General features: G+C 41.3%; 1 protein-coding gene across 7 annotated transcripts in view; it reads right to left on the bottom strand.

Moving 5' to 3' along the window:
- Window positions 1-1,259: 1,259 nt before the first annotated feature.
- The window catches only part of LOC138755249 (protein MTSS 1-like), a 182,708-nt gene continuing 157,841 nt past the window's right edge, over window positions 1,260-26,126 (bottom strand). For 3 of the 7 annotated variants that reach the window (XM_069920887.1, XM_069920884.1, XM_069920886.1), the window contains 3 exons: window positions 16,143-16,316; window positions 15,474-15,636; window positions 1,260-4,310 (listed from right to left, as the gene is read on the bottom strand). In XM_069920887.1, coding sequence (XP_069776988.1) covers window positions 3,604-4,310; window positions 15,474-15,636; window positions 16,143-16,316 — 1,044 coding nt within the window. In that variant the 3' untranslated portion in view covers window positions 1,260-3,603. Of the gene's footprint in view, window positions 4,311-5,137; window positions 8,090-15,473; window positions 15,637-16,142; window positions 16,317-26,126 lie in introns of those variants that run through there. The other 4 variants (XM_069920888.1, XM_069920885.1, XR_011352138.1 and 1 more) reach the window with 3 other exon arrangements.

Below are 26,126 nucleotides of genomic sequence, written 5' to 3' on the forward strand. Positions count from 1 at the left end.
ATTGGGCTGTTTAGTGTAGACAGACTCAAGCCTGCCCATATGGATCCCACTGCACCTATTCAATGCCCCCAGCCCAGACGACATGGGCATCCACCTAAGGGACACGCAACTGGTGTTTAAATTTCCGGCGATGATTCGGGGGGGGGGGGGGGGGGAGTGATGTAGTGGCCGTGCAGTGGGCCAAATGGGCGCACAGCATCGCGAACTGTTGCCAGCGCGGTTCTGCAGGCGTGCGGAACCATAATATGGACGTCTGCATACTCATTTAATGGACCTCACGTGAGAGATACCGAGTGCCAAGGAACGGCACGATGAGCTGTTGAGTCTCCCGCCAGAAGGCACGGGACACTCACAAGGCTTAATTTAACCCATTTATAGTTGTAGAAAATCTCAAAGACTGTTTTGGCCAACGTACATTGCAATTTGTTTTGAATCAGTGTACATGACAGACAAGGGGAACATTTGTTTTATTCACAATTCCTCTTCAGGTGGTAGTGCTTGTGAGTCATCTTCCTGGATCACTGCACTCCTTCAGGTGAAAGTAGAGGTCAATGATGCTTGGTAGGGCGCTCCAGCATTTTTGAAAAATTGCAAAGTAATTTTTGATTCAGAAGGGTTTGAGACTTGACGGGGTACGGTAGGGTGCAGGAAGGGAGGAAGAGAAATGTGTAGTTTGTGGTAATCCTGTGAACTGCCCTCATCTTTCCTGATGGGTGAAGCTGGGTTCAGCAAGATGCTTTTGAAGTTGACCAGGTGAGTAACTGAAGTGCAATTTGTCAGTGCTCGACTGCAGCCTCTTTGGGAACAAGTGAACAGTGGGGTGATGCATGAAGTTGCTTTGTCAGGGACAATGCTGATATTTCCAAGTGCCGTTGGTGCTGTGAATGGAGGGTATTCTATTACATGTCTGACAAGGCTTGTAGATGATGGAAAGGCTTTGTAAAGCCAGATGTTGAGTTACACACAGCAACAGACCTGGACTTTGACCTGCTTTGAGGCCAGAGAATACACATTTCTTTCAGTTGTTTCCAGTCAATTTACCATCATTATGTTGCACAAGTAAAAGAATTTGGCCTGCTACACCACCCAATTGGAATCATAATAAAAAGTCCACAGTTGATCATTTTTGTCCACGGATTGCCGGTTTTGTAGAAATAGACCGTCATTTTAATCATCTAATCAGTTTTGGGTTATGCTGGCACTGATGTGACTGAAAGACCCAATTTTTTAATGTTATGAACAGACAATTCATCACAAAATGGATTTTTAAAAATTTCTTTAATATAGGCTGAAGCAATCATTACACACAAAAAATGATATACTGTAGTTATATTTACACCTGTCAACCAAAATGAAACTTCACAAGGAGAGGTCAACTCTCAATACAAACCAAAAACAAAAAAGCCACAATAATTTACTATTAGAAACCATTCTAGTTTCAGTGTGATAGCCTTTTTCGTACAATATGCAAAACACATCAAATGTTTACTGTTCCAAAAACAATTCTGTTTACACATTATTAAAATTTTGGCAACATTCTTTAATATTTAACCATGAAGAGATGCAAAGATGTGTGATGAATTTTAGAATCTACTTCAATACACTGTGTCTTGATGAAGTTTTCCTACACATGTCTTGCACTGAACACTTGCCGTTGTGGCCATGATTTTAGTATGAAGAGCTAGTAAGTAACCATTGACTATTAGTGTCATCTGCATCAGCTGGAATTACTATTCTATGTTAGCTATTCCTGTCTCATTGTATACTGGTCTTCTCAATTATACTTTTATATCAGAATCTCCACAGGCACTCCAAAGATATTACCATTTTCTCACCAGGGACTTGTTTATTACATATTATGCAACTGTGTAATTTCAAATGTTGGCTTGCTCAACCTATCCTGCAAAGATCAAACCTAATTTCATTTAAAACAAATGACTTTATATTTTGTGCCTTGAGAATTGATGGAAAAAATCTGATTTCTGGGCCATGAAATGTTCAAAGTTTATGTAAAAACATCTGCAAGATTAAAAATACTCATAATTGTGCTAACTGGCTCGTGCTTAGAAAAGCAAACATCATTTGAAAACAATTTACAAATCTGCTACCACCTTGTGCTGGCATTGAATGAAGGTGGAATAGCAATCAAGGGGGTGTAATGATTTACTGAAAATTGTATGACCGAGACCAGCCATTATTGATGCAAACACAATACAACATTGATATAATGCAAAGACTCAATTTAGTCAAGATTCTAAACATATACAAGTATTAATCATGCATAGAGGAGATGGCAACTACAGAAAATGTTTGCTCACTCCTCTCAATTTTCAGCTTCCTAAATATAAATTGAGAGGTGCAATACATAATAAACAAGCCCCTGAACGTATTTTTTATAGAACACATTGTTGCACAAGGGATAGGACCTGAGCTGTAATTCTATGGCTACTGCTCTGTCATAGTATGAACATTTTGTTTTCTTATTACTGTATATATGGGTTTTACTTATCCCAGCCTGCTGGGTCAAACTTGTTTAAAAAGAAAATTTGAGAAAAAAGGCAATGTTATTTAGAGAATTCCCTGCTACCTTTTGAGCTTTTAAAAATGTGATACAGTACTCCTGTACTTTGCATACTTTCTGCTGTTTTAGTCTAAAATCTGTATTTAAAATTAGAAAAATAGTGGAGAAAGGGAAAGGTGATGACAGCCTATGAACTCCTGCAGGTGTAAAGAAAATAACATTGGGCCACATGCGCACAAACAAGCCATCTTCTGTGGGGAGTTAAATTTAACAGAAAGCAGTGTCTAAACAGATTATGAAATTACAAATTCTGGCTGTGAATGGCTCATTTCAATAGGATCAACATTAAGCAGTAGAAAATTACTGTATGCTAACTGTGTAAAAACATCCATTTTTTGTTTAAAGTCTGTTACTGTCATGGCACTCTAATTAACGACTAAACATTAAATCCACGTTGACTCATCATGCCTTAGCTTCGCTGTATTGCTTCTATAATGTTAGCTGGTGGTCTGCGATAATTCACCTCTATTTACTCTATAGTAAATATGTCTAATACTGAGTGATGCTCGCTCCCTCCGACAGAAAAATCTTTGTACATGGATAAGACCCAATAAATTAAATCTTCCATTTTCCTCAAATGCTCTGAATTCAATGAACTTCAACTCTCAGTTATTGAACTCCTTTCCTGACAGCTTTAAATAACATTTCCATTCCTCAGTTAAAAAAAAATCTTTTGAATGTTGTGCTCTGTCAGATTACAATGAGATTCAGAGCATATTATATATGATTTGGCACCTTCTGACAGAAGGGAGGAAAAAAAGCAACTGGCAAACTAAAAAAGCAGCTGCAACAGGAAACAGCTTTTATATTTATAGATTGTAAAATCAAAAAAAGTAACATATCTATTAAAGCTCTGATTCCAAACAACCTTTTCCCCACTTAGTTCACCTGTCTCCTCTCTTATGGGTATCTCAAATAATATCCATGATGGTATATTATTGAATCATCCCCAAACATAGTGGAATGGATTTATTCAGATCACCGCAACCCCTACCTTAATTCCCACACTAGAATCTGTACATTTATGAAAATCTAGGTGCAGAACGGTCATTTGTTGTCGTTTTTCGCAGTTTTACTCCCCGCCGTATGGCGCTGAGCATGTCTTCACCTTGTGGAGGTATGGGAGCCTGGGAACTCTCACCTGCCACATTTGGCTCCTGAAGGCTCATGAGTGCACCAGAATGATCTCCTGATGCAGTTGGCACAGTGAGAGCAAAGTTGGAGACTCCAAGTACTGATGTTATCTGTTGGCTCATCACAGACTGCCTGTCTTCTTCCGTAGGATTAACGGACTGGGATGGCACAGGTGAGGTGGCAGGTGCTTGAGTACAAGCAGGTGAAGATGTATTGCTTTCTGCCACCTCAGAACCTTGCTCTGAGCACTCCTCTGGCCCAAACTGCATGCTAGTTGAGCCACCTGCTTCAGGCACAGTCGGAGTTTTAACAGGAATCACTGGAGTCTTAATTGGTATTGGGCCTGTTCCTACAGTTCCTCTTCGTACCGATGGTTTGGTTGAGGGCGTCCGCCTGATTGTAGCAACGCCTGGGGTCATCATCACTGGTCCAGAGTTTGTTGGCAAGCCTGCTGTGGATGCAGGACGCTTTGCCTGGAACATTCGGCGATAAGATTGGCTTATATCACTATTTCGTGGAATGGTGGAGGACTTGTCAAATTCAGTTTGTTCAACATCTTGATCACCACTAACCGAGAAGTAATCATAATCTGAAACTAAACAGATTATTAAAATAATGATTTTGAAAACAAGATCAACTCCGATTGCAGTAAAATGAAAAGATGTATGGATCAAATAACAAGACAGACAATGTGTTGGTAGAATATAATTTCTTTCTTTGTTGCTGTCACTTTTAACAAGGAAACAAAAATTTGTGTCTGTCAGTGACAACTACACACATCACTAATTTCTACTTTTGATCTGGAAATTAATTGTCAAAGATCAAGTAATTTTGAGCAGGGTATCACTAACAAAATATCTGCCCAGTTTTATTAGCTGACACTGCTCTGCATTGAAAGGCAACATCTGCAGTACTGAACTCAAATCTGATTATTGCACTTTAGGAAAGGTGTGGAGGCTCAGCAGCTACAACTGAAGTTGGGCTCGTTCTTGTCACAGCAGAGAAAGCTGATGGGAAATTTAATAGAGATGTACAAGATCACAGCAGATTTAGATAGGTTAAATAGAGAAACTACTTCTATTACTGGATGTGGTCAAGGATAGAGGACATAAATAAGGTTGCAAAAAAAAAGTTTCCTGCAAATGTAGAGTATTATCATGATCCAAAATACACAGCCTGAAAAACCAGTGGATGTGGTTTGTGAAAAGGAGTTAGCTAACTCTCGAGGGTGAAATATTTGCTGGGCCAAGAGGCAAGTGTATGGAAATTTGACTGGATTGCTCTTTAGGGACCCAACGAGATAATGGTGGATTTAATGTCACCACTTACGCTGTAGTAAATTTACATCTGTTGAAAGATTGTTTAAATGCATGCACACGTGATTCTAACACCTATTGAAAGTAATTAAAAAGACATAATGAGTAATTATCCAAATGTATATTTCTTTTCAAACAGCAAAATACAGGTAGCATATTATCAGGTACATCAGTTTAACAAACTGTACTTCAAATAAGTGAAGTTTACTGTTCCACATTCTCTTGAATGGGAATTCAGGGTGAAAGGATCAAGGAAAAAGTAACAGGACATGCAAATTGCTCCAAAATTTTATTAGCATTGCTGAATATTTTTCTTTAATTGGGTTCTATCTGTCCTTGCCATTGCAAGACAAGGGTAAAGCCATGTTGCCACAGAACATTCCATTCTATTGAATTGTGCAGAACAGTGGAACCCTGATTTAACGTGAATTTGGATATAACGCGATGAGTCATTGGACCCCTTAATGTCCACGTTCCATTCTTTGAGATAGGACATTAAGCGAGCCCATTTTAAAAGATGCAGTACCAGGGATGGCCACCCTGTGGCGCAGCGGATGTTTAGAAGTGGTGCATCTTGGGGGGGGAATTCATCACGTTGATGAAGGGTGCAGGTGCAAGTGCTACTGAAATCTAGATGTTTATATATTGCACACAGTAGTGAAACTCCGATTTAGCATGACCCCACTTTTTTTGCAATGTGATTTTCTTGGATACCAACTATCGCGTTATAACTGTACCACCTTTCCCTTGTTGAAAAGCTTGTGCAGTGAAACACCTCTGACCACAAGTCAAATAGACAGTTGGCTGTGCACACTATTCTAAGCTTTGTGGGGAAATAAAATGGAGGATCCTGTCAGATGGCTCATTGAGCAGAGTACTTCACCAGAATTTTCAGAACAGCACTTAGAACTCACTTCAATGAAGGGCCAAATGCCCTTTGTCAGGTCGATGTGCAGCTGGAGTAACAAGTCACTGCATGCTGCCCTGTCTGTCAAGGTTCATCGATAGAGTTGTGTGACAGGAGTGTGTGCACTTATCCCATGGATGCACAGAGAAATAAAAGCAAAGGTCAAAAGGCAGTACTGTATTAGAAAAAAAAATTGGTAATAAATCCCCAGGACATGATGTGCATCACAGGGCTTTGAAGGTGGATGCACTAGTTGTCATCTTGCAAAAATCAATAGATTTTGTGATGTACCTCTAGATTGGGAGGTAGAAAATGGAACCTCTAAGAATTGAAAAATGAATCATAGGCCAAGTAACATATCCCAATAGTAAGAAATTTGATGCAACCTATTATTGTCAGAACATGACACCTGGAAAATAATAAAAAAGATTGGCATGGTGTTCTTTAAGGGAAATTTTGACAGTCTGTTGTACTTAGCAAACCATTAAAGGGAAATCCATTTGATGTGGTGCATTTGAAATTTCAGAAGGCTTTGGTAAACATAGCACCCAAGAGATTGGTTAAACAGAATTAGAACACAAGATGTTGAGGGTAAGATGCTGAATTGAGGATTCATTAGTGAGTAGAGAATAAAGATTTTGAATAAATGAGTCAAGTTGGGAGGCTGTGATAAGTAGAGTGCGGCACACAGGGTGCTGGGGCCCTAGCTGTTCACAACCATATCAATGATTTGAATGAGGGGATCAACGTTATGCAAATCTGCTGATAATACAAAGCTGTAGGCATTTGGGTTGTGAGAAAAATTCAGTGAGACAAACTAAGTGAATAGCCAAGGATGCGATTGGTGGAATATAATGTAAAAAAAATACAAAGTCTCCAGTTTGGTCTAAAAGAGTATTTTTAAATGGAACAAGTTAAAAAGGCCATGTGTGATCTTGTAAATGAATTACAAATTTAAAATATACAGCAAGTATTTGGAAAGGCAAATGATATAAATTGGCCTTTATTATAACAGGATTTGAGAACCAGAGTTGCCTTGTTCCAATTACACAGGATCTTGGTGAGACCTCACCTTAAATATTGTTTACAGGTCTGATCTTCTCAACCATGGAATTATGGAAACGTACTTGGATTCCACTTTAGTGGGGTAGGAAATGATAACACTGCAAAGTACAAAATTCTTCTGGAGCTTGGCAGGGTAGATGCAAAGACGATGTTTCCCTTAGCTGCAAAATATAGGTCCAGGGATCAAAACATCAAAATAAGAGGAGGCCCATTCAGGACAGAAATAAGAAACATCTTCCACTGAAGGGTGGTGAACCTTTTGAAGGCTTCTTCTGAGGGCTGAGGAGGGTCCGTTGCTGAACATACCCAAGACACAGAATGCCAATAAATGTCAAGGGAATCAAGGGATTTAGGATGAACATAGCTGAACACTGAGGTAAAAAAAAATCAGCCATGATCTCATTTACCAGCAGAGGTGGTCCAAATGGCCTGCACTACTTCAACTCAGTGAAAGATAACCCTTACCACTCCTGAAACATTGACTGAATACAGTGGTCGAGAACATTCCAAAGACCAAGACTGTGAGGCACACTGAAGCTTGGTGCTACCATAGCAAAGGATCTATGGTAAAATCAGAGTTTAAAAACCCTCCTGCTATTCAAAGGTGTGAAGCTGAAGGCTGCATAAAATATCTTGAGCATATAGCTCATGGAATATATGTAAAAGAAACATTGATGTCATGCTGATATATAGCAAATGAGTGTGCTTTGTGGATGTGAATGGTGCTAAATTAATGTATAATGTTACTTTTCTAATAAGCTATGCAAATATATATATATTCTTGGAAAAGCATTGATCAGTTAATAGAATGTTTGCAGAGCCAGCTGGAAACTATGCATTGCCACAGAAGTGGAGCTCAGTTACTCAGAGCTTCTGCAATAACTCAACAGAGTTAATTAGGGTCTGTCTGGTTGTTCAACGGCCTTCTCAAGGCACCAAATGAAAAGTTTGGCACAGGTGTCCAGACACAGGTTGGGGTGGTGGATGCACGTTGAGTTCCTGACAGAGAAATCCTTGTAACATCTGATTCTGTTGTTGTTGAGTCATGGAAGGTGGCTGAGAGTGAAGCACCGATGGTGAACGGTTCTGTAAATATGAACATGATACCATTGTTACTAAGGTGAGTGTTCACTCTGGTGAAACAAAAATTCAGTCTAGATTGCAGTGTGATAGTTTGGGTTCCTGAAAAGAAGATCATGATAAAATTCTGTCACGTTATCCATGGCTCAAGATCATTGTATTTATTTGCATCATAATGTAAATTTCTTCCTCTCAGACACTGACAACAGGAAGCATTTACTATGGGATTGATGACGACGCTCTGAGGGCAACATTAGAACATTGTGCAAGAGGGTGAACCCTTGCAAGGTGTCAGGCCCTTACACCATACCTGGCATGGTACTAAAAATCTGTGCCAACCAATTAGCTGGACATTTTCAACCTTTCATTGCTGCAGTCAGACGCTCCCACCTTCTTCAAAAAGGCATCAATCATCCCAGTCCAAGAGTGAGCTTCCTCAACAACTACCACCCAGTAGCACTAACTTGACTGTGATGAAATGCTTTGAGAGATTGGTCATGGCCAGAATTATCATGTACCTAAGCAAAAATCTGGACTCACTGCAATTTGCCCATCATCACAATCGCTCCACAGCAATATCGCTGTTACTCCATTCAGCTCTGGACCACCTCAAAAACAATCATTCATATGTATATTTGCTCTTCATCAGCTATCGCTCATTACCATTATTCCCTCAGTGTTGGTCAAGAAGCTACAAACTCTAGGTCTCTGTACCTCCTCCCCCCCCCCCCCCCCACAACTGCATCCTTGACTTTCTTATCAGAAGGCCAAAGTCAGTATGAATTGGAAACAACATCTCCTCCTCACTGATTGTCAACACAGGTGCACCCTCAGGATGTGAGCTTAGCCCACTGCATTATACACCCATGACTGTGTGGCCATACACAATTCCAGTGCTATCTACAAGTTTTCTGATGACACCACAGATGGTGGCAGAATAACAAACAGCAATGAGGAAGCATTTAGGAGAGAGATAGATCAGCTCATTGAATGTTGTAACGACAACAACCTTGTGCATAAAGTTAGCACAACTAAGGAGATGATTGTGGACTTCAGAAAGAAGCCAGGGGAACACTACCCAGTCCTCATTGAGGGCTCAATAGTGGAGAGATGTCAACATCTCTGAGGATCTGTCCTGGTCATCCACATTGATGCAATCACAAAGAAGGCTCACCAGCAGCTATACTTTGAGGAGATTCTGTATGTCACTGAAAACTCTTGAAAACTTCTACAGAGGGTATTAAATATCTAGGCTTATGTAGGGATAGAAATTTGAAGAATTTATATAAATTGAATTACTTAAAAGATTGAGATTTGAAAAAATGGATAAATTTATCTATAACATTAGTTGGAAGGGTTAACTGTATAAAAATGAATTATTTCCAAGAATACAATATCTTTTCCAAACATTACCTATTTTAATACCTGAAAATATTTTTGTATTAAACAAATAAGGAAATTTCTATGGCAAGGTAAAATGTCAAAAGTTTCTTTAGAGAAATTAACATGGAAATATGAATGAAGGTATACAGCTTCCTAATTTTAGAAATTATATCAAGCGATGCAAATGGGATTTCTTGCTTCCTTTATTGAAAATGAAAAACCAGCATGGGTTAATATAAAACTGAATAAGGTTGGAGAGAGGAGATCAGAAGAATTTATATGTGACAACTGAAATTGATGGTTAATGATAAGGAATCCCCACTGTTGAAACATTTGCTTAATATTTAGAATAAAATAAATGATGAGATTGGTGTAAAAAGGGTCTATATTGCCTAAAATGCCATTGATTCAAAATCCCCTTATAGTTTTTTCAAGGAATAATAAGTTTTTGAATATTTGGTCTCGTAAGGGGATTGTAAGTGTTGAAGATTGTTATGAAATGGGTCAATTAATGTCATTTGAGCAATTGAGGAATAAATATGCTATACCACATAACATTCTTTTTTGTTATTTTCAATTAAGAGCACATTTAAGGGATAAGCTTGGACCGACTATGCTTTTACCTGGTTATATCGAAATTAGGAGAGGAATTGTTAAAAAATTTGCATCTATGATATATTAATTTTTACAAGCAGGAACTCTCAAACAAGGACTTCATAAATCTAGAAAGAGATGGGAAACAGATTTGAATATTATAATTGATCAACAAATATGGGAAGATTTATGGAAGGAATTAATACAAACACTATTAAGGTTAGGTACAGATTAGTCCAATATAATTTTCTACATCAGTTATATATTGTATCACTGAAATTAAATAGATTGAAATCAGATTTATCTGATCAATGTTTTAGATGTGATGTAGATGTTGGATTATTTTGACATTCAACTGGTCTTGTCCCAATGTAAGGCCTTTTTGGACAGATTTACAAAACATTTTGGAACAAGTTACAGGAATTGACTTACAACAAAGTCCTAATTTATTTTTATTAGGGAAATTTGAACGTACAAGACCTAAATTAAAATAATCAGTTCATCAGTTGGAATATGTTAAATTAGCTTTAGCAGTAGCAAGGAAATGTATTGCAGTCACTCGGAAGTCCGATACATCTTTGAGTATGTTTTGGTGACATGCAAAGATTCAAAGTTGTATTCCTTTGGAAAAAGATAAGTATAATTTGAGAAATAAGTATTCTAGGTTAATACAAATTTGGAACCTGTACGCTCAAATAATGGGATTAAATTTGTAATAATATCCTTCCTATGCACCTCGACTTGCGAGATTCTCTTCTGAGTAGTTATAAAAATTTTTGAGATATGTGCCAGACGATGCTTCTCTAAGCAATCCAAAAACTTTCTATTTCTTTCTTTTCTCTTTTGCTTTTTTAGTTTTATATTATCTATATTATATTTTTTGAGGGGGAGGTTGGGTGGGCAGAGTTTGTGGGATGGGGTGAAAACCATCATGAATGTAACTTTATTTTGGTTCTTTGAAATCTGTATTATTATGTAAATGTTATGACTACATGTATAGAAAAAATTTAAAATATTAAAAACAAACTTCTACAGGTGTATCACGGAGAGCCTTCGGGAGGATTACATCACTGTCTGGTACGGAGGCGCCAACTCTCAGGACAAGAATAAACTCCAATGGGTTGTTAACTCAGCCTGTGACATCACAGGCACCAGATTTCATTCCATCAAGGACATCTACATGAGGCAATGTCTTTAAAAAGCAGCCTCTATCTTCAAAGTCCCTCACGATCCAGGCCATGCCCTCTTCCCTCTGCTACCATCAGGAAAAAGGCACAGGAGTCTAAAGGCAAGCACTCATCGGCACAAGGACAACTTCTTCAGATTTATTGATTCCTGAATAATCAATGAACCAAAGAGACTGCCTTACTTTTTGTGCACTATTTTTTTAATTTATAGTAATGTTGTAAGATGGTTATAATATGAACTAATGATGCTGCCACAAAACACCAAATTTCATGACAATAAATTCGGATTCTGACATTGGTTTGATATGCTGCTGTTTGACCACTTTTACATGACATCCTAAGAAAGACTGTTGTTGCTTTGGGGCTGAAAATAGAATTGCTGGTGTGATAAGCCTACAGAATCAGGCCTCTGCAGTAAATTTGTGAACTTTGTCTGACCTACAATACTTCTTACACAACTTTCCTTACTTAAAAAGATAACTGAAAACCGTATCCTGGTCAATGCTGCTAACAACTTCTTGGAGGTGCCTGGGAATAAATAGTACAATGACTCCATGAAGTGGCAACTCAGGTATATGGTGGTAAAGAAGGTAGTTGAAACACTTGCCTTCAGAGAAAGGAGTATCGAGTACAAAAGTTGGGACCTCATGATATAGCTGTAGAAGGCATTGGTGAGAATCACACCGGGAGTACTGTGTGCAGTTCTGGTCGTCCAGCTATAGGAAGGATATCAATATTGGAAGGGTGCAGAGATTATCCAGCTAAAATGTTGCTGGAAATCGAGTCATCGAGTAAGGTTGGAGTGAAACATGAAAGGCTGCCGACACTGTGACTGTAGTAAAAACACAAAAATGCTTGAGGAACTCAGAAGGTCTTGTAGCATCCATTGGAGGTAAAGCTAACATTTGGGAGCCCTTCTTCAAGGTGCAAGCAAAAAGCTATTAAAGGCTTCCAGTAAAAGCAACCCATAATACTGAAGAAGTTCAGCAGGTCAAACATGTCCTTTATGTAGCAAAGATGGAAATACATAACCAACATTTTAGGCTTGATCCCTTCATCAAGGAATGAGAGAATGCCTGCAGGCATCGGAACAAAAGGGTAGTGGGGGGGGGGGGGTGGCAAAGGCAGGAGATGGCTGGGTAGGTAAGAGGGAAGGGAGGGGAAAGCTAGAAAGACAGGAAAGGGGGAGGGGAAAGAAAAGGTGAGTAAGTTAAACAGAAAGCAGAGAAATCAATGTTCATGCCATTTGGCTGGAAAATGCCAGACAGAAGATAAGGTGTTGTTCCCCCAATCTGCGGGTGGTCAGGGCAGGATGTTGCAAAAGGCCATGGACAGACATGCGAGTCTAGGAGTGTGATTCAGAATTGAAATGGTTGGCTACTGGCGTCACTATGTGGCGCACGGACAGGAGGTATTCAGCAAAGCAATCTCTCAATCTGTAACCAGTCTCTGGATATAGAGAATACCACAAAGGGAGTACCAAATGCAGTAAATGAGTCCTATGGATATACGTGTTGCTTCACTTGAAAGGTCCATTTGGGGCCCCAGACCATGGTGAGGGAGGAGGTGTGGGTGCAAGTGTTGCTCCTCGAGCGGCCACAAGGGAAGGTGTCAGGGGAGGGATAAGTGGGAAGCAATGTGCACGAAGGAATCTCGGAGAGGTCTCTACAGAAGGCCAAGAGGGGAGGAGAAGGAAAAATGTATCTGGTGATGGGATCCTGTAGTAAGTGCCAGAAATTCCGGCAGATAATGTGTTGGATGCAGAGGCTAGTGGGGTGGTAGGTGAGGATGAGGGGGATTCTATGTTTGTTGCATCTGGGGGCAGAGGGGGCCAGGGAAAATTAGCAGGAAATGGATAGGATGTGGGTGAGGGCTAAGTGATGGTGGTGGAGGGGATACCACGTCTGTGGAAGGTGGCAGACATTTCGGAAGATCTGGACTAGAAGACCTCATAGTGGAAAAAGATGTGGCAGACTGTCTGGCTGATTGGAGGAACAACACCTTATTTTCTGCCTGGGCACTCTCCAGCCAAATGGCATATTGATTTTTCTGCTTTCTGTTAAACTTGCGTGCCTTTTCTTTCCCCTCCCAGTTTCCTGTCTTTCCAGTTCTCTCCTCCCTTCCCCACCTAGTCATTCCTCTTCCCCCTCATTGTTGCTATCCCCTCCCTCCCCTTATCCACCCACAATCTCCTGCCTTTGCCTCCCCCCACATTTGTTTGGATGCCTGCTGAAATTGTCTCATAACTTGATGAAGGGATCAAGCCCGAAACGTCAGTTATGTATTTCCACCTTTGCAACATAAAGGAAATGTTCGACCTGCTGAGCTTATCCCAGCATTTTGTGTTTTTTTTTTACTTCAACCATGGTGTCTACAGATTTTTGTGATTTATTTCTGAATGGCTTCCATCTCCTCCACCCTTGCTCCCTCTACCACACCTTTGCTGGTGACATGTCTGTGTGGTTGCTCATCCAGGGGAAGTTTCAGAAGTGCAGTATGATCACAAAGGTACAATATAGTGATTCTACCTATTACAATAGCACTGCCTCCTCATGCATCCCAGCATCTTTCTGTTTTTACTGTAGAGAAAGGTTAGATAGCCTGTGCCATGATTTCCTAGAGCGAAGGTGACTGAGGAGTGATCTTACAGATATATAAAATTATGAGGGGCATGGATAAAGTGAATGCTCACAGTCTATTTCCTAGGGTGGGCAGTTCTACAATTAGAGAGCCAAAGTTTAAAATGAGAGGAAAGAAGTTTAAGAGAGATATGAGGGACATTTTTTTTTCTACTCAGAGTGTGTTCTGTATCTTGAATGAGCTGCCAAATGAAGCCAAAAGAAGCAGGTACAATTTTGACATTCAAAAGATGCAAATAGATTTATAAAAATGTTTAGAACGCAGGCAAATGGGATGAGCCCAAAATGCCAACTTGGTTGAAAAGAACGGTTTGGACACATTGCTCCATAATGTGTGACTACCCTTGAGTGCATGGTGGATTTCTCAGAATATTGATCTACTCAGGGTGGGATTATCAGGATCTATACTATTCAGTGAGCATGGAATTAGGACATAGGAATGCATGAGAAGACATTAATATTGTAATAGGTAGAATCAGTATTTTGTACCTTCTTTGTGACCTGAAAACTGTGCCCCTGGACGAGCAACCACACAGACACCTTCAAAGGTAGAGAGAACAAGGGTGGAGGAGATGGAAACCATTCAAAGCACTTCAGGTTTCTACTCAAGCAGGTTAATTTATCTCAGAAAATTTCGGTTCCCTTCCTCCATCAAGTTCCAAGAATGTTTGTATTCACTGAGATCTGCTTTGGGTAGCATAGTATCAGTAACCAATCCAATCAAAAAATTATTGAGGAAGATAGATTTAGAAATGGTAAAGCATGTTTGACAAAATTGTTACCAATTAATATTTATAATATAAAAAATATTTCTAATTCAGTGACTTAAGATGGCTTGCACCTACTGGAATAACTTGATGTTCAAGTCTATATTGACATCCAGTTTAGAACAATTTAAACAGCTTAATTAAATGTGGGGGTGGAGGTGGGAAATCACTTAATTGATGAAACAATTCAAAAAGAATATTATATTTATTTCTATGACACAATATGCATTGGCATTGTGTGCCACACAAAAAGCCTTAAAAATTATGAAATTTCTCAATGTTGGTTAAAAGATTTAAGTGACCTTGTTATTTTAAATGTTTATTGAAGATGATACCCATACTACTGCATACCACTTTCTGTAAAGTAAAATACTTAATCCAGATGGGGAACTGGGCTACGAAATGACATGTGCAGTCCAAATCAGTGAAGTGTGAGGTGCTGCATTTGGGTAAAATGAACCAAGGCAAGACTTGTAACTGGGAACAATTAAAACATTTTGTTCACATGACTAACTTTTATTAGTTTTCCTTGTAAACCTAATTGAGAATTCCCCCAAAAATTTTAACAATACTATCAGTGACAAAAATGACATATGAAAATTTAACTCCATTGTCCTAAACTGAAATATCAAAACACAGATGTTTGCTCTAATGAATTAACATTTGTGAAATTCACAAGGAATTGGTTACAATATGGTAGGATACGGCTCTACACACCACTAGGATTCCTTTTCATTAAAGCTTGTTTTGATCATTATAATGAGAGGATTGCAACAATCCAGATGTCCATTCTAAACACAAAATAGACTTGCTCATTTACCTTGTGAAGGGATTGTGTCTTCTGAACAGCATGGTGTGGTAGTCTGTGTGCTATATCCACTGGAGCATTGTAAGGAATCCCTACTGCTCCTCTGCGTGTCCAGCTGTAGACCACGGCTCAAGGCCAAAGCCAATTCTTCATGAGATTCTACCTCCTCCCCCTGCTGTCAAATAAATGCATATTACATTACCGCAGCAATATTAAGGCCAGGATTGAACCAAGCATAGCATTCAAATCAAGATGTACTACAAAGTTAAAATTTCATTTTTACTATTTTTCTGCTAAGGAATGTTCTAGGTTCAAGCCTTTGAGTTACTTATTCATGAATCAATTAATTTCAAATTCCTCAAGGTCATTTATGAAAACTATATTTTGTCTATCAAAATCACAGCCACAAAATTTGAAAGTTTAGAATCATCCAAAAATATGTGGTTTTTTTTTGTGCTATAAATGGAGAAATATACCTGGCACTGGTGGCATATGTTTGATAAAACTAGCAAAACATTATGTCCTGGAGAGTTTTAACCTCAAATGTTAAAAACATGATGCATGCAATTGTCTCTCATTATGTTGCATATATAGATGCCCGTTTATGTGTTTATTTGAAGTATGTAACATCTCTAACAATAAGCAGGGATTTACAACATATGAGTGCAAGAAAATCATTACCTTTGCAGCAGCAGAGACAGTCATACTTCGAGTTCTTTGAGTCTCATCGATTTGTACATTCTGGCCAATGGATGTAGTTGCCTTAGTTTCAGTATCTCGTCTTTGCTCCAAGTCTTTACGTTTTGGTAGAGTGCCAACTCCTGGTTGATCATAAGGTCCTGGTCTTGCCCAGTCCTAATTAAAACAGCAAATTTATGAAAATTAGAGACCAAGAGGTAAAGTATTGAATACTTTAAGTTTTAATATTAACGGGCTTAATAGTCCAGTGAAAAGGAAGGTTGATATAGCTTTTTGGCAAGAAACTCATTAAATTGAAAAAGAACATCAGAAGCTAAAGAGAGACTGGGTAGGGTATGTTGTGGCTTATTCATTTAATTCAAAAGCTACTGATCCTGCAGGGAGATATGTTCTGGCATATTGTCAAATCTTCATATATATATATGTACCAAATGTAGATGATGAAAAATTTATACAGGAAACATTTATAAATTTAGCAAATGCACATGAAAATATATTAACAGGGGGAAATTTTAATTTTTGTTTAGATCCAGTTTTAGATAGATCTACAAAAGCAATAACAAGGACAAAAGCAGCTAAAGCCACATTGTTGTTAATGAATTTAAATTTAATAGATGCATAGAAAAGAATTCATCCAAGAGAAAGAGATTACTCTTTTTATTCAAAAGGGCATGATTCTTACTCTAGGATTGACTTCTTAATATCTGCACAACTTCAAGGCAGAATACAACAAGTAGCGTATAGAGTGAGAATTTTATCAGATCATTCTTTGTTGTTTATAATAACAATGTTGGAGAGAGAAGAATCAGTTTATAGATGTAAGTTTAATTCTATGCTATTAAAAAGGAAAGATTTTTTGTGAATTCATTAGAAGACGCAAGGATTTTTTTGTAACCAACTCTAATTTGGTTACTAATAAATTTATTTTATGGGACACAATAAAAACATATTCAAGATGTCAAATAATAAGCTATACTTCTAAAATTAAGGACAATTATACAAAAGAAGTAGAACAATTAGAGATAGAGATAAATAATTTAGAAAAGGAGTTACAACGAAAAGTAAATGAGAACAGATGAAGACAGCTTATTAATAAAAAGCTTCAGTACAATACTTTACAATCATATAGAACAGAAAAAAGTGATAATGAGAACTAAATAGAAGTACTATGAATTGGGTGAAAGGGCACATAAAGTTCTGGGATGGCAGTTAAAAACAGAACAAATAGCGAGAACGATTATTGCAACTAAAAATGATTCTAATTTAATTACTTATAAACCACAAGAAATTTAATGAAAATTTTAAATAATTTTACATAAAATTACATCAATCAGAATCTTTAAATGATGATAATAAAATAGATCTTTTTTTTGTCACAATTAAATTTACCTAAATTAAATTTGTAAGAGCAGAGAGAACTAGCTGCCCCTTTCATCCTAGTGGAGGTTAGGGAAGTATTGATCTCATTATAAAGTAATAAGTCGCTGGGAGAGGATAGTTTACTGGCTGAGTTTTATTAAGAGTTTAAGGACTTATTAATTCCTCCATTCATGGAAATATTAGGGCAGGAGCCTGAAACACATACTTTAACTGAATCTTTTAATATGGCAATAGTAACAGTGATTCAAAAATAATCTTTAAAACCAGCGTCATATAGACCAATTTCATTGTTAAATGCAGATTATAAAATAGTAGCAAAATTATTACTGGCTTTGTTAAAAGGAAAAAATTAGCAGTTAATTTGACGAGTGTAGCAACTGTGTCGCAATGCAAAATGAAGAATGAGAAAATGATCAGACGTAGTCAAGTTGAAGTTCAATAAAACTCATTTACTCAAATAGTCACCTGCAGCTTTTTAAAACCCCACGTGTTTCAAATGATGTCATCTCCCAAGCCAGTTCGATTAAGCCTCCGGTGAGCCACTACATGGCCCCCATGGTCCCTCCCCCCACAAGAACCGGCGATAGGAGGCTAAACCTCTGGTTTAGACATTACTGTCTACTATTCTTGGAAGGTCATCCGCGCCTTTGCTTTGGGAGTTGTGGCAAGGGCTGATCAAAGTCGAAATGAGCAGGCTTTAGTCGTTCAATTGTAAATGTCTCTGGATGGCCCGTAATGTGTAGTACACAAGTTGTACGATTGTTTCATAGCATTCCAAAGGGTTCCTCATTATAGTCTCTGTAAGGGTGGCCCATGTGCATCTCTACACACAAACACAAACAAAGGGTGTTGCTGTTTTATGCCTTGGCTGGGAACTGGGGCTAATTTTCCAAGCCACTCTCGCAGTCTGTCTAAGACTTACGCCACTGGCACCTCCTGTCCGCATGCTGAGGGCATGAACTCCTCAGGTACAATGAACAGGGCTCCATAAACCAACTTTGCCAATAAATTTTCCTAGGAGAATCCAGGGTAGCTCGTCCACCCAATCAGGTCCCTGGAGGCGGGCCATCAGTGTGGCCTTCAGTTCCCATGGAACCGCTCCACCAGGCCATTCGACTGCGGATGGTAGGATGTCATGTGGTGGACAAAATGTCCTAGAGAGGTAAACTGTGGGCCTCTGTTGGAGGTGACGTGTGTGGGTGGGCCAAACCGAGATACCTAGGGAGAAGTAAAAGCACAGCGCATGAATCGATTGATGAATCTGTCATAGTAACTGCCTCCAGCCACCTAGGCCCTTGTGACAACAGAAGCAGGCCGAAAATGTCAACATGCACGAGGTTGACTCTGTGCTGTGGTGGCTGCAAAGGCTGAAGAAGCGCCTTCACGTGCCTTTGCACTTTTGTAGATTGGCAGTCCCTGCACATCTTTGCCCAGTATGTGACCTGCATTTTGAGTCCATGCCATACAAACTTGTCCGCTATCAGGTGGACTGTTGCTTGAATGGAGGGGTAGGACAGCCCGTGAATGGCATCGAAAATGCAACATTTGCAACAGCAAGATAGATGGCATTGCTGGCGGGTTGACCAGGAATCTGATATCTTCGTGAAGGCAAATGTTAGTAGTTTGTGGTCAGTAAAAATCGCGAAATCCCTGCCTTCCAAAAAGTAGCAGATGTGTCTGGCCAGGTACAGCGCCAGCAGTTCCCTATCGAATGTGCTGTACTCCTATTAAAAAATTGCTAGAGGCTTCCATTGTCCATTGGTGTACTGTTCCAAAAACCCGCCTAATGGCGCGTCAGATGTGTCCATTTGTGGATGGACCAGCAATGTTGCCTTCGATAGGGTGTCTTTGGTCTGATGGAATGCTACTGCTGTATCCTTTGTCCACTTGAGTTATTTGGCAATGCTGGTCATGAGGTCAGAGAGGGGTTTCATAATATGAGCTGCAGAGGGTAGAAAGCAATGATAGAAATTGACCATCTCCACAAATTCTTGGATCCCTTGAGGATAGCTTCCAACTTGCTAGACATGGAACAACACTCTTGCTGCTGATCTGATCTCCCAAGAACTCGATAGGGGACTGCTCGAATTTGAACTTGGCAGGGTTAACAGTTAGTCTGAACTCCTGTTGATGGAGGCAGAGTAAATGTAGATGCTGAAAGTGCTCTTTGTGGGAAGGTTTGCGATGAGTTTGCCATCCAAGAATACAAAAAGGAAGTCCATCAGTTGCTGGAACATTTGTGTAGCATTTTTGAGCCCAAAAGGCATTCTCAAAAATTCAAAGAGGCCAAATGGTGTTATGATGGTGGTCTTGCGCACATCCTCTGGGTTTACAGGTATTTGGTGGTACCCACACACCAAGTCAATTTTAGAAAATATCCTGGTTCCAAGAAGATTAGCTCTAAAGCCCTCTATATGGGGCACAGGGTAGCAGTCTGTAGTGGTAGCCTCATTGATATGCCTGTAAGCCCTGCCAAGTCTCCAGCCTCCTGTGGTTTTGGGCACCAAATGTAGTGGGGAAGCCCATGGGCTATCAGACCTACGTATGATTCCAAGTACTTCCATTTTATGGAAATCTTGTTTTGCAAGCCGCAACTTGTCAGGCTTGGGCGAGAAGAGGAGGTCCTTGGACAAGGATGTGGGGTGTGATGCCATGTTTGGATGTGGCAGTGGAGAACTGGGGAGTGATAATGTCTAGAAACTTTGCAAGAAGTTTAGCAAATTTGTTGTTCCATGGTGTCTAGGCGTGGAGCAGGTAGTTTGGCTTTTCCAAGGCAGAAAGTCTGGAACCTTGTGATATTCACCAACTAGCGCCTTTTTAAATCTACCATCAGCAAGTGGGCTCTGAGGAAGTCGGCTAGGACACAGCAGCAAGAATGAAGTTCTATGTGAAGTTATTGTTGCTGAATTTAAGGGGTATTGACCGTGTACTGTATGTACGAATCAAACTGTTATTCACTGCGTTGCTGGTACGGGTGTCAAAGTCCGAAGGAGGAAGGACAGTAACCTCCGCACCCATGTTGACTAGAAATTTGTACTGGGAGAGTTTGTTCCAGATGTAGAGTAGGCAATTATGGTAGCCAGCTGACGTAACCATTATCATGGAGTCATGCTTGTCTGGGGGACTTACGCCGTTGTCACCTGTACTCATGGAGCCTAGGCCTTTGGATGTGTTGCAGCATTAGTTTCTGTGGGCATTGCGCCTTGCTATTAGCATGCCACAGAATGTCTGCACGGGTTATGAAAGTCCTCGTCAGCCAACAATAAGGTGGATGCCTTTTGGCATATGCTCTAAAAACAACTGCTTGAAGAGCAAGGCCTATGGCCGTCTGCCAGTGTCAACATGTCGTTCATTAACTCCAAAAGGGCACTGTCACCCAGGTCATCAATAAGGAGGAGCCATGCAGTTCGCTAGCATTGTGAGAAACTGTAAATCCAGAGAAAGAGGTCTTTTAGGGCTTCATACTTGCTGAGAGCTGGTGGGTCCCCAAGGAAATCCACTACTCGACCAGCTGTGTCCTGGTCACTTAGTGGCATCCACTTCTATCTTGTGAATGTGGAACTGTGCCTCAGCCTGCCCGAACCAAATTTCAGGTTGAGTGGTCCAAAAGACAGGCAGTTTGAGTGAAACCGCTGTATTGTCCATGTTGAGTCCAAAATCTGTCTGGCCACCAATGTAGCAACTGTGTAGCAGAACGAAATGAAGAAAGAGAAAATGATCAGATGTGGCTGAGTCAAAGTTCAGTAAAAGTTGTTACTCAGTCACATGCAGATTTTTAAAACCCCGCACATTCCAAATGACATCATCGTATTGTGACATCATGATGTCACTTGGAACCTCCCAGGCCAGTTCAATTAAGCCTCTGATGAGCCACTGCACTAGATTATTGAATATAAAACATTTGGTGCAAAAGAGAGGAATTTCAAGTGTAGTGCTGGCCTTAGATGCCGAAAATGCATTTAATAGATTAGTATGGGATTTTTTATTTCAAATACTTGATCAATTTGGATTGGGATCAATATTTGCAAACTGGATTAAACTGGATTATCATGGACCAGAAGGAAATGCTGTAACAAATGGACAAATGTCCACACTTCTTCAATTAACTAGATCTAGCAGTCAAGGATGTCCATTATCTCCAGCTTTCTTCATTTTAGCATTTGACCCATTAGCAGAATTGATTCCATTTGTTTTTGAAATTAAAGGTTTTTAGAGTTGGTAGAGAGGAATACAAGATTAATTTTTTTTGCTGTTGATGTAATAATTTATTAGACAGAACCAGAAAATTCATCACGTAAATTATATTTAAGGTTAAAAGAAAATGGAATGATATCTGGATATAAGGTAAATTGGGATAAAAGTGAGATTTTGCCCCTTACGAGGTGTAAAAGAGATTTCCAATTTAAATGGCCATAGAATGGAATAAAATATTTATGAAAATGAGTAGATAATTTTCTTATATATATATATATATATATTTATATATATAAAATGCCCCTTTTCTTAAGAAAATTGATTAAGATTTTAAAAAAATGGATGGAATTACTGATAACATTATTGGGAGGAGTTAATTGTATAAAAATGAATAGATATCCAAGAGTGCAGTTTTTTCAAAGATTACCCATATTTCTTCCACAAAGTTTTTTTCAGGAATTAAATAAATATGTAAGGAAATTTCTTTGGAAGGACAAGATGTCGAGAGTTTTGTTCGAAAAATTAACATTGAAATATAAATTAGGAGGTCTGTGCAATAATTTAAAAAAATTATTATAAAGCCACACAAATGAGATTTTTCTTTTCTTTTTCTGAAGAGGGAGAGAAACCAGCATAGATTATAATAGATGGATAAGATAGGAGAGAAGTTACGACAAAATTTTATATAAAAATCCCTCACTCCAGTCTAATATGAAATATATAATGAAATGGGAATTAGGAATTTTGGGTTAATTAATAAGCCTTTGATTGAAAATAGACTTACACCATTTACTATGAATAATAGACTTTTTAATATTTGGTTCTCGAAAGGAATTAGAAATATAGCAGATTGCTATGAAGGATGAAATTTAATGTCATTCTGTGACGGTACGCCATTAGGCAGGTGAACCGGCCCCGCTTGTCACGCACGTGGCGCGGCAGCCAACCAAAATGTTGCCATCGGGGATTTCCTCCCGACCTCGGCACTGGGCTCAGAAGCCCACGCTTGGCGACTCACGTGATGCCCCAGTGACGTCGGGGCCCCCCAACGCAGTTCTCAGCTAGGTCTGGGCTGGGAGTATAAGATCAGCCAGGCAGCCAGCAATAAATCAGTTTTGCTCATTGAACTCAACCCATCTGGTTATGTGATCATTCAGTTAGTTGACCCCGACAGGTTCAAACGTCTTTGAACCCGACATGAGTGACCCTTCGATCAACGCTATAGCCATCAAGCTTCCTGACTTCTGGGTTCAGGAGGCCGGAGATCTGGTTCAGCCATGCAGAGGCTCAGTTTCACCTCAGCCAGATTTCATCGGATTCAACCAAGTTCTACCATGTGGTCGCCGCCCTGGACCAGGCCACTGCCAAACGAGTGCTGCACCTCGTTCAGCACCCTCCCGCGGAAGATAAGTATGGGAACATCAAGCGAGTGCTCGGCTCCCGCGGCCTTTCCAGGTGCCAGCTTGCAGCTCGGATGCTACGCCACAACACCTTAGGGAACAGAACTCCAATCGAGTTGATGGACGAGATACTCGCGCTCATGGGTGATCACACCCACTGCCCACTCTTCAAGTGCATCTTCCTCGACCATCTGCCTGAAGACATCCGGCACTGTCCCAGGAGAGCTTTGTTGACCCTAGGAAGGTCGCTGAAAAGGCTCAGGAGCTATGGCATGTACGATTCCTGGAGGGCTCAGCAGTCCAGCAGGTTATGAGTCACGGGCATGACCCCGCCAAGCCCTCCTCTAGCGCTGCGGTGGAACAACCAGCCCCTGCAGGGGCCTCAAAAAGCATAGCCAGAAGCAAGCCATCCACTTCAGGTCTCTGCTTCTTCCATTAGCGCTGGGAAGCCAAGGCTCGGAAGTGCCATCAGCCCTGCTCATTCCAGGGAAATGAGCAGGCTGGCCACTATTAATGGCTGTGGCGGCTAATCAACAACACAGCCTTCTCTACCTGTGGGATTCAGTCAGTGGCCGACGCTTCCTCATCGACACCGGTGCCCAGATCAGCGTCATTCCAGCCACAGCCATCGAGACCTGGAACCAGCCTCGAGGACCTCCCTCTGTGAAGCCAATTCGACAGAGATCCGAACGTATGGAGACAAGACAGTCAACTTCCAGATTGGCCAGCTGAAGTTCTCAGGGAGGTTTACCGTTTCATCCCTCCCAACCGCCATCCTGGGTGTCGACTTCCTCCTCACCCACGGACTCCTGGTCGACATTCGAGTTAGGCAACTGGTAGATGCCCATACCTTCCAATCCGTTCGCCTCAAAGCCTCCCGCACAGAGCAGCCACAGATGGCCATGGTCAGCATGCCCAAGAACGAGTTTCAGCGTATCCTGGATGAGTTCCCGTCCCTCCTCAAGCCGCAGTTCTCCGCCACCTCACCATGCCACAGGGTGTTTCATTACATCCCCACCCAAGGCCCACCGGTCCACACCAAGGCATGCCAGCTCCCGCCGGATAAGCTCCAGATAGCGAAGGAGAAGTTCTCACATGTGCAGGAACTGGGGATCATTCGACACTCCAACAGTCCTAGGGCCTCACCACTCCACCTGGTCCCAAAAGCCTCCGGCAGCTGGCGCCCCTGTGGAGATTATCGACGGCTTAACGATGCGTCAATACATGACCGTTACCTGATCCTTCACCTCCAGGACTTTATGGCCAACCTGCATGGTGCGAGGGCATTCTCCAAGGTTGATCTGGTGCGTGGGTATCACCAAATCCCGGTGCACCCCAAGGACATACCCAAAACGGCCATCATCACTACCTTCGGCTTGTTGGAGTTCCTACGCATGCCGTTAGGGCTCAAGACCTTCCAGCGCCTCATGGACACAATGAGCAGGGATTTGAATTTCGTATTCATTTACCTGGATGACATCCTTGTCGCCAGCAGAGACCGGGCATAACATAAGTCTCACCTGCGCAACCTCTTCTCCTAACTGGCTGACTTCGGCCTAACGATCAATCTGGCCAAATGCCATTCAGGAAAGAGTCCACACAGTTCCTGGGCCATACCATCACGGCTGAAGGAGCTACACCTGCTGCTACAAAAGTCGCTGCAGTCAGGGAGTTCACAAGCCCGGACAACCTCAAGGGGCTACAGGAGTTTGCGGGTATTGTCAATTTCTATAACCGCTTCATTCCAGGCACTGCGTGCATTATGCAGCCACTCTTCGCCCTCATCGCGGCCAAAAACAAGACACTCGCCTGGACTCCAGAGGCCAGCAGGGCATTCAAAGCCATGAAAGATGTCCTCAAGAAGGCTACCCTGCTCGTCCACCCATGCACCGACCTGCAGATGGCGCTCTCTGTCGATGCCTCTGCCACAGCCGTTGACGCCATCCTGGAGCAGCAGGTGAATGGACAGTGGAAACCACTGGAATTCTTTAGCCGACTTCTTCGCCCACCAGAGCACAAGTATAGTGCTTTCGATCGTGAGTTGCTGGGCACGTACCTGGTGGTGCGTCATTTCCACTATTTCTTGGAGGGGAGGCCTTTCACCATTTTTACCGACCACAAACCCCCTCACTCAGGTGTTTGCTATGGCAAGAGATCCCTGGTCGGCCCGCCAACAGCGTCACCTCTCCTTTGTGTCGGAGTTCACCACCGACATTCGACACAAGGCAGGGAAAGACAACGTGGTCACCAACGCACTCTCATGACCGGCCATTTACACGCTGACACCCGGCCTCAACTTCGACCAGCTCGCCTGGGACCAGAAGTCCGACAAGGAGACACGGCCCTTCAGGACCGCCATCATGGGCCTGTGGTTCCAGGACCTCCTGACTCCTCATGGTGAGGGCACAGTCCTGCGAGATCTCTCCATGGGCACCCCGCATCCAGTGGTTCCCCAGCAGTGGTGCAGGCAAGTCTTCCACCATATCTATGACCTTTCCCAGACTTCCATCAGGTCCACAGTCCATATGGTGGCAGAACGTTTCATCTGGCATGGGCTTCGGAAGCAGATTGCGGACTGGGCCAGAACCTGCACCCATTGCCAGCTTTCCAAGGTACACAGGCACATCAGAGTGCCCGTACAAGAGTTCGAACATGTCCAGGAACGGTTCAGCCACATACATGTGGCCATCGTTGGACCCTTACCCATTTCCTGAGGTAACCGTTACCTTTTCACAGTGGTAGACCGCACCATTCGTTGTCCGTGGAGGCAATCCCAATGCCAGATGCCTCCACGGACTCCTGCTCCCAAGCGCTTTTGAACAGTTGGGTTGCCCGGTTCGGCATCACCAGTGATTTGGTCGCCCAGTTCACCTCTGCGTTCTGGGCACAGCTCACCAACACACTGGGGATCGAGTTACATCACACCACGGCCTATCACCCACAGGCCAATGGGCTAGTCGAGCGATTGCACCGCCACCTTAAGTCAGCCCTG

Source organism: Narcine bancroftii, chromosome 2, assembly GCF_036971445.1.
Source record: "Narcine bancroftii isolate sNarBan1 chromosome 2, sNarBan1.hap1, whole genome shotgun sequence".
NCBI classification, from domain to species: Eukaryota; Metazoa; Chordata; class Chondrichthyes; order Torpediniformes; family Narcinidae; genus Narcine; species Narcine bancroftii.